The 14515-nt window shown below is 41.0% G+C and overlaps 1 protein-coding gene across 1 annotated transcript in view; it reads left to right on the top strand.

Moving 5' to 3' along the window:
* LOC310800164 (post-GPI attachment to proteins factor 2-like) overlaps positions 1 to 14515 on the top strand; it is a 30436-nt gene that overhangs the window by 6176 nt on the left and 9745 nt on the right. The window contains exons 2-4 of the mRNA XM_083662751.1: positions 6202 to 6370; positions 8589 to 8835; positions 11755 to 11861. Coding sequence (XP_083518877.1) covers positions 6203 to 6370; positions 8589 to 8835; positions 11755 to 11861 — 522 coding nt within the window. The 5' untranslated portion in view covers position 6202. The remainder of the gene's footprint in view (positions 1 to 6201; positions 6371 to 8588; positions 8836 to 11754; positions 11862 to 14515) is intronic.

Here is a 14515-nt window from a genome sequence, read left to right as displayed (position 1 = left end):
AAAACACTGCACTACCAAAATATATTTCCCTGCTGCATGTCATGAGATCGGCAAAAGTTTTGGATAGACGGCCTTGGATTGCTTCCCGCCAGCAGCAAAGCCTTTTTCCCACACTGCCTGATAAGACAGGTAGGAGATTACAGCCTCTGACTGGCAGGGGCTCAACAACTACGATATAACAACTTTTTATGTCATTGGTCATTCATTGTGATATAAATTAGTGACATTTTCCCCCAAATATCATGGTTCTGTGCTGTTGGTATTTGGTAGCCTATCTGATACCTGCAGTGCAGCGCATCAAATGAGCCGTGTCAATTAACGATAATGACGGGAGTCTCCCGCAGCAGCAGAATGATGTATTCGCGCAGATTTTCAGTCCTAAATATCAAACATGTTTGATATGATCGGGACGGCCCGATAGAGGCTTTGAGCAGATCGGGAGGGTTAAGATTGGATCTGCAAACAGCTCACACTACAAGATAATCGGTGCCGAACGTCGGGCCCGACCAAGCTTGGCAAGCTGCCAGGCCAGATTTCTCCTCCGATTCTCGGGAGGGGTGAATCGGGCATAAATCGGCTCGAAAATCCTGTAGTGTGAGCCAGCCTTAACTGAACTAAACTGAAACCTGATGTGAATAGCTGAAGAAATAAGTTGTACTGGGAAAAAAAAAACTAACTGAACTATACTAAAACCTGATATGAATAGATTGAGAAATAAGTTGTACTGAAAAGAACCCCTAACTGAACTAAACTGAAACCTGATTTGAATAGGAGAAATTAGTTGTACTGAAAAACAACTAACTGTCATAAACCTGATTTGAATAGATGGAGAAATTAGTTATACTGAAAAACTATAACTGAACACCAAAGTACCCTAATGAAAATCAAATATGTCTTTCTGTTGCTACAAGGATGTCTGAGCTTCACTGTGCATAATGATGGCTGTGCAGATTTTGACACTAGAATGGTGTTACCACTGCTGATAGTGGAAAGTTGTATTCAGTGAGTGATTGTTCTTTAGTAATTATGTTCTAGATAGCCAGGTTGTTTTGGATTTTGTTTATGAAGCAGAAGGAGGGGAAGTCATTTTAAGGATGTAAGGATTTGAACAAGAGTCCAATTTCATGGAAGGCCTTTTTTGTTTGAGATGCAGTTTCTCATCGTTCCTCTCACCGATTCACAATTTCACAACCTTAGACAGGATGTGCATCAGGGCATTCAATTCCTGAAATGTAACCTTTTCTAGTTGTATACATATGTTTGCACGTTAAATAAATACTGTGACGACAAGTTACTGACATGGTGGTGAATGTGAAGTTGTTTAAAGGGGACCTACTATGCCTTTTACCTATTTCAGTTATTTATATATTGTGTTATGTCAGATATCTATGGCTAAACATAGTCAAAGTTCCAAAACTTGAGGTTAACATGCAGAAATGCTGCCTTTAAGTCAAAAGCCCTCACAGAAGGTGATTAACAGCTGAGCTGAAGGAGAAATTAGTTCTACTGAAAAACAACTAAAACTAAAATGGAAGAACTGCAGTGTGTTAGGGAGTACACATACTGTGACAGAGGACTAAAGAGAGGATTTACTGTCTAAGGAAACCAGAAAATTTCACTTTTGAATAGCTGAAATCAGAGAATTAGGACATTTTCCTTAAAGAAATGTCTCTAAATGATTAATAGATCATCAAAATAGGCAATTAATTTAATATTTGGCAATTCATCTATGAATTGACTAATCGTTGCAGCTCTTTATAAGTTTTTATAAAATGTATTTTCATGTATTTTCAAAATACAAAATACGTATTTGTATCTCAAATACATTTTCAGACAGGTATTTTGTATTTGTATTGTGATACATTTTTTGAGCAAGTATTTGTAATTTGTATCAAAATACTTTATGATGTATTTTCGCCCATCTCTGGCTGTGCAATGGAGTGGGGCGAGGAGGAACGAATTCCACCCAAACCTAGTCCAATTTTTTTTTTTTTTTTTTTTTTTTTTTTATAATTAAAAAATCGATCCAAATGCCACATGATCGATTCCAATCCTTAACTAATTGATGAACATCCCTACTCCGCATACTACATAAATGAGTCTGTGGCACTTCACAGCCACTGCTGGGGTTTGGTGGGCGCGTCTAGGGGGGTGAAATTGAATGAGTGACAGGTCGTAGCACCAATGAGAGAGTGGTTCGAAAAATGGGCTGTGCCTCCCGTGTTGTCTGATCGCAAAGTCGTTACTGATTGGGCAGGACTGTATCCATCCCTGGCATATGACTGGCCAAGTGAACGGTTCCCTCCCAAAACCAGCCGGCTGGGGGGAAGTGTGCCAGACCCAGAGAGAGCTCTGCAGCATGCAGGAACGTAGTGTATCAGACCCAGAGAGAGCTCTGCAGCATGCAGTAACATAGTGTATCAGACCCAGAGAGAGCTCTGCAGCATGCAGTAACGTAGTGTATCAGACCCAGAGAGAGCTCTGCAGCATGCAGTAACGTAGTGTATCAGACCCAGAGAGAGCTCTGCAGCATGCAGTAACGTAGTGTATCAGACCCAGAGAGAGCTCTGCAGCATGCAGTAACGTAGTGTATCAGACCCAGAGAGAGCTCTGCAGCATGCAGTAACGTAGTGTATCAGACCCAGAGAGAGATCTGCAGCATGCAGTAACGTAGTGTATCAGACCCAGAGAGAGCTCTGCAGCATGCAGTAACGTAGTGTATCAGACCCAGAGAGAGCTCTGCAGCATGCAGTAACGTAGTGTATCAGACCCAGAGAGAGATCTGCAGCATGCAGTAACGTAGTGTATCAGACCCAGAGAGAGATCTGCAGCATGCAGTAACATAGTGTATCAGACCCAGAGAGAGATCTGCAGCATGCAGTAACATAGTGTATCAGACCCAGAGAGAGATCTACAGCATGCAGTAACGTAGTGTATCAGACCCAGAGAGAGATCTGCAGCATGCAGTAACATAGTGTATCAGACCCAGAGAGAGATCTGCAGCATGCAGTAACGTAGTGTATCAGACCCAGAGAGAGATCTGCAGCATGCAGTAACGTAGTGTATCAGACCCAGAGAGAGATCTCCAGCATGCAGTAACATAGTGTATCAGACCCAGAGAGAGATCTACAGCATGCAGTAACGTAGTGTATCAGACCCAGAGAGAGATCTACAGCATGCAGTAACGTAGTGTATCAGACCCAGAGAGAGATCTGCAGCATGCAGTAACATAGTGTATCAGACCCAGAGAGAGATCTGCAGCATGCAGTAACGTAGTGTATCAGACCCAGAGAGAGATCTGCAGCATGCAGTAACGTAGTGTATCAGCGTAAGAACTCTCATGGGTCTGGCGTCCAGACTACCTCATAAGTAGTCTCGGCTCCCAGACGTTTGGTGAGCTGCGCCACCAAACGTCTGGGAATTTCACTGTCAGAAACTGTCTGTCCGAGCCCGGCGAGAACCGCCGGCAGCAGACACGCCTACATTTATTATTAGAATTTTATTTGGTAGCGGCAATGCCATTTATCATAGTCCTAACACAGAGCATGAAGCTGATATGCTCCAAACAAAATTTATAGCTGTGGTTTATTTTACAATAATTTTTCCTACCCGGAAGTGGTCCGCTTGCTACTGTGAGAAGTCATCAGCAGGCTCTGTAACGTTAGCCTCGGGAGTCGGGCTTATCGCTGGGGGAAAGACCTCTAGCCGCCGGGCCCGGATGAAACACGTCCTATTAACAGGTTATGTTTGTTTCTACGTGATTAATATGTTTCTCCGCAAATGCGACGATGTTTTGCGAGACACCGGTTCTGCATGAGATCTGCCCCCAGAAAGCAGGCCCGCCCACAACGCTCATGATTGGTTCTCCGATGCAAGGCGTCCAACAGCGCCACCTAACGTTATGCAAAGATTTAAATAGTAATATTCTCAGTCTTACAGGAGTGAAACGGATTAAGACTGAGGGCTGAGTCTACCTCATAAGGGACAACAGCAACACTGGACTGAGTTGAAACTTCAAGGGAAGCTTGACAAGTAGGGCTATATATATATACATATAGATCAGAATTTGGACAAAAATAAAATGGAATTTGGGAAAAAATAAAATGGATTTCATATGACACTATCTGATTGCATTAATCATGTTTGTGTCTGTTGTAGTGGTGGGACTCGATAAAAATAATAATAATCAAATTAATTAGAGGCTTTGTAATTAATGAATCGAAATTAATCGCATTTTAATCGCTTATCAATATTTGACACAAGAAGCAACATTTTTCACTTCAAATGGATTTTGGTATATGAGTGAATCAGTGAACAGGTAGTAGCAGCAGCAGTAGTAATGTTTGTCGTTACAGCGCACCTCCCACATGTGGGGGCTTTGTTGTCTGCTGTCACTCAAAGCACGTTGTGCGTCGGTATGATCGGTACGCCTGGAATTCTTCCACTGAGAAATGTTCCATGGTCTCTGGAGTGCAAAAATAAAGTGGGATTAAAACGTGTTAATTTTTTTAACGCGTTATTTTTTTTGTAATGAATAGAAATGAATAGGAGTGTCACGATACACTAATTTCACCATACGATACGATACACGATATTGGGTTCACGATAACGATACGATACGATATTTTAACAATATTTTTTTTAACAAAAGTAAATAATTTTTATGTATTTATTTATCATTTATTTAACCATGTGAGTCCCGTTGAAATCGAAACCTCTTTTCAAGGGAGCCCTGGGAAAATACTGGAAAAATAGTCTTTCATTTGAAATACACAAAATACAAAACAAATGCTGTTTTTGGAAATTGTTATTATAATAACTAGAAAACAACATGGAAGATAATGCTTCTCTTGCAATAGAATGTGTCACACTGTCACAAAATAAATGTTTGTTGCATGGTGAAAGAAAAATAAAGTATACAATCTATTTCTTAAATAACTCATGCTCAATGGTCCCTAAACTTATGTACCGTAATCTTATGTACCCCTTGAGCTGTTTTGCCATGCCAGTAGTAGGGCTGGGTCGGTTTGAAAATTTTAAAACCGGTTCGATATTGCCGTCTAAACCGGATCGAACCGGTATACCGATTTTTTTTGTAATTAAATTTTTTTTTTTTTTTTTTTTTTTAAAGCAGGGCTCCCGAGTGTGGCCCATAACTGTCTGTAGTGCAACTTCAGTCCACCTGATAGCGATAATACACCTCTAAGCTGGTATTGTCAACCAGCAATGATACTGAATAAAAAGGAGCAGGACACCTGTGTAACAAACACACCCTGTATTTATTTCTCATAACTATTCAGCTCAACTTTTCTTCTAAACATCAAAATAATAAATGAAATAAGACTGCTGCCTATAGTGCAACTTGAGAAAAGGCTAATAAAAACACAAGCAGTGCAATCAGAATGGATTGGCTTACAGCTGAGCTGCCTTATAAACTTCAAAACTCACAAATTCACACAATATAGGGCCTAGGCATGGGTCGGTTTGAACATTTTGAAACCGGTTCGATATTCCCCAAAAAAACGTATCAAAGCGGCTGCAGTTGGTGGCGATAATGCACCTCTAAGCTGGTATGCTGCCAACCAGCACGAACACTGAATACAAATAAGCAGAACCTTTTAACTGTAACAACACACTGTTTTTATTTCTCATAACTATTCAGCTTAACTTTTCTTCAAACATCAACATAATGAACAAAATAAGACTTTTGCCTACTAGTGCAACTTGAGAAGAGGCTAATACGAACAATAGTGCAATCAGAATGGACTGGAATTTTTTTTTTTTTTTTTTTTTTTTTTTAAGGTTTTTTCGGTTTGCACGTGATCAAACCGGTTTGGGCTCGTATACCGAACCGAACCGGTAAAACCGGAAATCGACCCATGCCTAGCCAGTAGTAGTCTACCCCCTCACTCATGCGTGTTGATTCTGCTAAATTTGTTCTATTATTATTCAGGAGCAATTTTTTATTTATTTTTATTTTTTACGATATCATTTTTTATTTTATTTTATTTTTTACGATATAATTTTTTTCTGACGATATCGTGACGTTTCGATATCGCGATATATCGTGCGACGAAATATCGTGACACCCCTAGAAATGAACGCGTGAAAGTCCCAGCCCTAGTCTGTTGTATACTTGTATTTATGTGTACATCATTTTAAATCATTGGAGTGTGTGTGTGTGTGTGTGTGTGTGTGCAGGATGCTTGCGGGCCCATACGGCGGGCTGGAGCGGGACAAGCCCCTCCTGCGGGTGCCCATCGCTCACTTCGCGGTGGGGACGGTCTTACTGGCTCTCACCGGGCTGATCGCCTGCCTCGCCATCTCACTCCTCTATCACTTCCAGGACTCCACCCACACTCACTGTCAGGTAAGACATCTTATCTCCAGACTCCACCCACACTCACTGTCAGGTAAGTCATCATCTCCAGACTCCACTCACACTCACTGTCAGGTAAGACATCATCTCCAGACTCCACCCACACTCACTGTCAGGTAAGACATCTTATCTCCAGGGATGCAAACTTGTCATCTTTCGGCGAAATTGCCGGGCGCCGACTTCTGAGTTGTCAAAAACAGATTCACACTGATCATCAGCGTGAATCATGCATCATGCACACACAGAAGGACAGGGAAATACCAAAAGAAAATGTTTTCAATGGCTTCTTCTGTGTGCTTTAGACTTGCGCAGAATTGTTTTATTTTTGTAAATATCTGACTGGAAGTCGTATTGTTATTATTGCTAACTGAACACTGGAGCCGGTCAGCAGGGGCGGACTGGGACTGAAATTCAGCCCTGGAGTTGTAGATGAAGAGGCCTTTTTCAGAGCGCATGAAGGGTGCCAGGCCAGCCGCCAGGATCGCGCCCCTTCGCGCGCTTTGCAGTCATTTTAACACTAATACACAGGGGTGCTCCAAAAAATAGATTCTGAAACGATCGCGATTCTTAATGCCACGATTCCTGGATCGATTCCAAACTCCCAAGAATCGATTCTTAAAATCGTTAAAAAAAAAAAAAAAAAAAATTTTTTACAGTGCACCTGAACGCAACATGCAAGATACCGGCTGAATAAGTGTCCAAATGTGCATGTCATTTGTGTACTGTACTGCCACGGTGCCACCACCTCTTGCACTTAAGAACTCTGGTTAATGTATTCCCCCCAAAATCTATCAATCCTTCTCAAAGTCTACAGATCCCCCCCCAGCCTATAAATCCATCTTATCTGAAGAACATAAGGGGGGAATTCCCCCCTAGTTTGCTAAATGAATTTAGGCCCTGACTGTAATACAGAAGTTGAATTTGAAGTTCAGCATTAATACATTTGTCATTTTTTGTCTTTTGTCCTCACAGTGTGAGGCTCACACGCACTACGGGGGTCCAGGGGCGCTGCCGAAAAATTTGCACATTTTAAATTAAAAAAATGCATCAATCTGGTGCACTTTGAGAGCAAAATTAAAGATATATGATGAACTACACACATCACATTAATATCCTCTTTACTAATAATGCTGTGGCTTTACAATGATGACATTTGGGGGGGTCCGCAGCCCCCCTAAGGGGGTCCAGGAGCATGCCCCCGGTAGAAAATTGTGTACATTTTAAAGTAAAATGCATCAATCTGGTGCACTTTGAGAGCAAAATGCAGAGGCTAGAGAATAAGAAACACTGCGACTACTTTAACTAAAATAATAAAGTGCATTAGTTAAAATCTCCACAAAACACCATCTCATGACCTTTGGGCGGGGGGGGGGGGACGCGATGCTGTGTAACAACTTTTGAGAATTGGAGATTTGTGCAATTCTGACAGTGTTGACAACTGGATGACAAGTGTGAGTGAAAACGTTCTGAAAATAGCTCAGAAAAACACACTTCAATGTATCTCGACATCCCATACAATTTTATGTATCTATATTCTGGGTCTAGACTAGAGAGTTTAAAGCCCCAATCAGTAACTTTTTCACCTTAATATACGGTAATAGCCTTTTAGTCATTGAAGGTGAAAGAGTCACATGCCAGAAACCCTGATATGATTTGACAATTTTATTTCTGAGCTCTTCCAGACATTTAAAACCGCATTCAGCAAGTTTTCCAAGTTTTGCTATTGGAGAAACTGCGCCCTCTGTCGATAACGATATCGCCGTTCAAAGTCAACAAAACACAGCGGCAGAAAGCTCTATGTACATGTTGTGACATCGGGTACTCACCACGTGATGAAATAATAATCCATAGTTCCGTGAAACATCATTTTCGTAGCATGCCCCCGGTAGAAAATTGTGTACATTTTAAAGTAAAATGCATCAATCTGGTGCACTTTGAAAGCAAAAGGAAGAGGCTAGATCTATGAAGAACTACACACATCACATTAATTACTATACTGTGGCTTTACAATGATAAAAAAAAAAGGTCTTATATTATTCTGCATACATAATTCAGTCAATTCTCTCTCACGCTTAATTATGAACATTCACATATACAAAACAAAGAGTGAACCGACATATATCTTTGAATGATGCCATCTAAAAAGAAAAAGAAAAAGGCATGACCTTTGAACTCTAAAGGAAATGTTTTTTCTGTGCCCCCCCTCCAGGTGTCTAACTTCCTGCCATCCATCAGTGCGTCCATCAGCCTGGTGCCTGAGCGCTACATCTGGCGCGTGTGCATCGGCCTGCACTCTGCCCCACGCTACCTGCTGTCTGCAGCCTACTGCCGCTTCTACAGCGTCCGCCTCCGCAGGCTGCAGCACCGCCTGCTGGCCGGGCTGACCCTCTGCACCAGCCTGGCCGAAAACACAGGCCTCATGCTGCTTACCTACGTGGCCTCCACGGAGACGTACAGTGAGTGTAGGGGTGGGAGGAGTCACAAGTTTCATCATTATAAATAGGGGTGCACCGATCAATCGACAACCAATCTGTATCGGCCGATTTTGACCTCAAATATGCGATCGGCTGATTGCCGATATTTTCTTTATATTATTATTATTTTATTTTATTTTTATAAAAAAAAGCCCTATCACTAATCAGGCTTTCCAACGATATAGACGGTTTTAACTTGACAACAAAAACATTCTAAATTGAACCCCCGCTCACTTCCTGTTGCAGTGTTTGCTATGGACATAAACGGAAAAAAAACGTTCAAGTGCAGGACTGACCATTCCGTGAAAACCGTCTATACAGCTGAGCAGCGAAAACAAAAGTAACGATGTCGAGTGAATATTTCTGCAGTTTGCCGAATGCTGAGAAAAAGGAAGTGCTGTGGGGTTGCGCTCTGGTGAAAACCGTCTATAAAATACAATGCCAATTGGTATTATTAAAGGGGAGAAATAATCGACCGAAATAACGTTTCCAAACTTTTTTTGAGGAGTTTATATATCGGTGATCGGTAGGGGTGTCACGATACACTCAGTTCACGATACGATACGTATCACGATACTGGGTTCACGATAACGATACGATACGATACGATTTTAACAATATTTTTTTAAACTTGAATAATGACAATATATGACTGGAAAAGTAGTATTTTATTTGAAATGCACAAATACAAAACATGCTGTTGTGGGAAATTGTTATTACAATAACAACTAGAAAAAACATGAGATTGGAGATAAGGCTTATCTTGAAATAGAATGAGTTACACCGTCACTTAGATTTACTTTGAACTAAAAGGTTTCTCAGCAGTATAAATTCTCATTATGCATCTTCAGTTTTTCTTCAAACTCAAACAACAAGACTTTTCTTAGTCTATTTTTTATGCATCTTCAGTTTTTCCTGTCAAGTAAACAGTTTTGCCAGAAACTCAATTGAATGGTTTCTCTCCTGTATAACTTCTCATGTGTCTCTTCAGAGACTTGTTCAACTGAACTACTTTCCACACATTGAACTTCAACAAACAAAGACGTTTCTTAGTCTATTTAAAAAAAAAAAAATCGCGATATGAGATTTCATCTCAACGATACATATCGTGACGTTTTACTATCGCGAAATTTCGTGGGACGATATATTGTGACACCCCTAGTGATCGGTAATCGGTGATCGGTCGATGATCGGTTGGGCAGATATTCCCATAGGCGATCGGCAATCGGTGATCGGTGGCAAAAAACGTGATCGGTGCACCCCTATAAAATATAACATTGATTTTGTTTGGACAAACAAAATCGTTATTTTGAGACGTTATTTGCCGATATCACAAAGTCTGCAAAGATACGATTTCGATTCAATTAGATTCAGGGGCCTGCGGTCGATATGAGACCTCATGATATCATATGGCCATTAAAACATAATCAGTTATATCAGCTCACAAAAAGCAACTAAAATATGATGATGATGATCATGGTTGGCAACTTTGGGTATCTGGCTATATTTTGATATATCCCGGACTGCAGCCCCCCTAGGGGGGTCCGGGGGCATGCCCCCCCGTGAGAAAATGTACATTTTAAAGTAAAAATGTATCAATCTGGTGCACTTTGAGAGCAAAATGCAGAGGCTAGAGAATAAGAAACACTGCGACTACTTTAACTAAAATAATAAAGTGCATTAGTTAAAATCTCCACAAAACACCATCTCATGACCTTTGGGCGGGGGGGGGGGACGCGATGCTGTGTAACAACTTTTGAGAATTGGAGATTTGTGCAATTCTGACAGTGTTGACAACTGGATGACAAGTGTGAGTGAAAACGTTCTGAAAATAGCTCAGAAAAACACACTTCAATGTATCTCGACATCCCATACAATTTTATGTATCTATATTCTGGGTCTAGACTAGAGAGTTTAAAGCCCCAATCAGTAACTTTTTCACCTTAATATACGGTAATAGCCTTTTAGTCATTGAAGGTGAAAGAGTCACATGCCAGAAACCCTGATATGATTTGACAATTTTATTTCTGAGCTCTTCCAGACATTTAAAACCCCATTCAGCAAGTTTTCCAAGTTTTGCTATTGGAGAAACTGCGCCCTCTGCGTGCATTAGTATCGATAACGATATCGCCGTTCAAAGTCAACAAAACACAGCGCCAGAAAGCTCTATGTACATGTTGTGACATCGGGTACTCACCACGTGATGAAATAATAATCCATAGTTCCGTGAAACATCATTTTCGTAGCAAATCCGAATAGAGTTACTTCCTTGTTTTCATGAACACAGCACTTCCGCTGTACAGCGCATGCGCGCATCCTTTTTTTTTTTTTTTTTTTTTTTTATTGCCACGGGACGTGGCAGACAAACTGCTTAGTCCCAGGGCTGGCCAATGGAGGGCGGTGTGGGATAAATAAAGTCGAGAGTCTCCCTATTACAAGTCAATCTACCATGTCCTATGACTAAAAAGCTCTTATATTACAGTAAAAAATGTCTAAAATCTTGCTGATTGGGGCTTTAAATGGAAAGACAATAGAGCTGAACAGTCAGGTGACATTTCTTGTTTGAGTTCCCCATTCATTTTCTCCATAGACATTTTTGAAAAATCCTTATTTAACGAGTTTTAAGGCTGAAATCAAGCCCAACCCATTCATGACCTGCTGAATCATGACCTGCTGAATCATGACCTGCTGAATCATGACCTGCTGAATCATGACCTGCTGAATCATGACCTGCTGAATCATGACCTGCTGAATCATGACCTGCTGAATCATGACCTGCTGAATCATGACCTGCTGAATCATGACCTGCTGAATCATGAGTGACCATAAAACATTTATGACTCATCATCACTGACCAACTACTGGAGGCATATACTGACCAATGCTGTTGTCTCCACACAGGCCTCCATAAAAACGGCTTCATTGTCTTCATAGGCAGCTCGCTCCTGCACATGCTCAGTACGTGCATACTGTGGCGGCTCATCAAGAGACGTAGCGTCAACACAGAGGTAACACACTTCACGTGTGTGTGTGTGTGTGTGTGTTAGGGATGCACCGCTATGAAAATTTTGGCAGAATAACCGATATTAACATTGCTGTTATGGCCGATAACCGATATTTACCGATGTCGATGTGATCTGTATAAAACCACATTTTTATGATCATCACATTTTGTACATAGTGAAAAACACATGTTAACACTGAATTTGAAAAAGTTATGCATTTCTTTATTTGCAAAGCCTTTGGAAAAGCCCATAAATCATAGATTTACTGCATTATTTCATATCAATGTGAAGAATTTGGCTGATAATGATAACCGATATTAACATTGCAACATCTGACCGATACCGATATGACCGATATGTTAAAAAATGACTACGGTAACATCGGCCGATACCGATATGATTGCCGATATATCGTGCATCCCTAGTGTGTGTGTGTGTGTGTGTGTGTGTGCACACCTGCTTGCGTGTGCTAGAGTGCTGTCAGATAAGCTGCTGGTTCTCAGGTGGCCTCAGACCTCTCAGCGGCACAGCTCGTTTTTCACCTGCAGATGGCGGTGTGGAGCTAATGATCCAGTCATATATATATACACACATCACTCGTCACATGTATTATTATTTGATTATTTGAAACTGCCCGCGCACAGACTGCCTGGTGCCACACACACATTTAAATGATTTATTTATGTCCACATAAATACAGAGTACAAAGGACATAAACACTAATAATGCAGTCAGATATGCTGGGAGACAGTTAGTTACAAAAGTGCCTAGTTGGCGACCACAATAGACCCTTCTCACGGGGGCCATTTTGTGTCGAGAAGCCAGGGTAAACACAGGTGCAAGCAAAACACTAATGAGGGTTTCCAACTTCCATGATTGGGATTTGGAAACCCTCATTAGTGTTTTGCTTGCACCTGTGTTTACCCTGGCTTCTCGACACAAAATGGCCCCCGTGAGAAGGGTCTATAATGCGTACAACAACAAAAAACACCACACAGGGTGATGGCAGTGGCAAGTTGACAAATACAGTTATACTGTAATACAAGATATTGGTTAGTATTCACTTAAAGGATACAAAAAGCAGCGTCTTCTCCATATTGAGCGGCTACCAATAATAGCAGAGACTGAGCAATACCTTGCTAGCTGTTTGGCCCTTCTCTTAGGTAGTCCAGCCATCTGGAGGCCTCTCACAACCAGTTTGTGAACATGACCCAGGCTACCAAATATGAAAACTAAAAGTTTACAACTGTAGCCCAGCTGTGAAATGGTCTGTTCTAGCTGTTGATACTCAGAAAGGCCTCCTCTAGGCTGTGGTCAAAGGTACAGCCAACCTCTAGGATGAACACCTCTCTGTGATTTTCATTGACAACAACAACATCAACACACACACACACACACACACACACACACACACACACACACACACACACACACACACACACACACACACACACACACACAAAGTCCCAAACACACAAAGTCCCAAACAGGGTGGGAATTTCATAATTTTAGGCGCAAGGCCATCTGGCCTTCGGCGTTGCAATCTTTTTAATGATTAAATGCATGATAGTTGTGGGATATAGGCTATTGGATTTTATTTGATTTTGTATTCATTGTATTTGCACAAAAAGGCTCTGTCCAGTAACCTGGAACACTTTTATTTTGAGATGTGTTTGAGTGAGATGGTCCTACTTCATGCAAATGATAAGAATTGTTATATGAATCTTAATTTTCAAACAAAGTTACAAAAATCTTTGTGTAAGCTGTCAATTATTGTTCTTAGAAAGAAAATCGGAATCGGCAGAAATCTGTATCGGCAAGTCAGACTACTCAAAAATCGGAAAAGGCCAACAAAATTGTAATCAATGCACCCCTAATTGTAACAGTTTGTTTGAAAGTAATTTTGTAATTTTGTGGTTATGGCTGAAGTGGCTGCCGCAAACCGTTTCATTTCACTTCCTGATCTGCCGGCCCGCAGACAGACTAATCCTCAAGACAACACTGGCCGATTCACTCAGCGTTCGAGCGAGACTACTCTGCGTCGGTCTCGTCTACTATCTGAGGTAAGATGTGAGGCATCGATATTAAATCTAGACCGTTTAATAACAATCGAAAATCTTGCTCGTAGCTGCTTTAAGTCACGATACAATAGTATTGCGATATGCTAGTTTTGCGATATACTGAGTATTGCGATACCTTTTTTCCCACTACAAATGATGTCCCCAAGGGAAAAAAAAACTGTCAACATCTGTTGTATCTAATGAGATAAAGTTTCCAATCTGTTCATCTCACTTAATTTTTTGCTCTTCTGTTCACGATTCTCTTAAATTAAAAAAAAATCGAATCATTGGATCCAGCATTAAAATAGTCCTCCTCTATCTCTAGCTTCTGGTTGGGTAACATACCGGAATGTTATGTTTTGTTAAATATTGAATGTTGATGTGCCTGATAATTAGGGGTGCTCCGATCCGGCTAAGCCACGATCCGATCCGATTCCGATTCCTGGGGTCACGATCCAATTCCAGAATCGATTCTCGATTCCAACGATTCTCGATTCCAACGATTCTCGATTCCAACGATTCTCGATTCCAACGATTCTCGATTCCAGAATCTAGAATCGATTCTCAATTATGTAGTTTTATATTGCAATAACACAC

Source organism: Poromitra crassiceps (genome assembly GCF_964638095.1).
Source record: "Poromitra crassiceps genome assembly, chromosome: 29".
Lineage (NCBI taxonomy): Eukaryota > Metazoa > Chordata > Actinopteri > Beryciformes > Melamphaidae > Poromitra > Poromitra crassiceps.
This window is presented reverse-complemented; position numbering and strand designations above follow the sequence as displayed.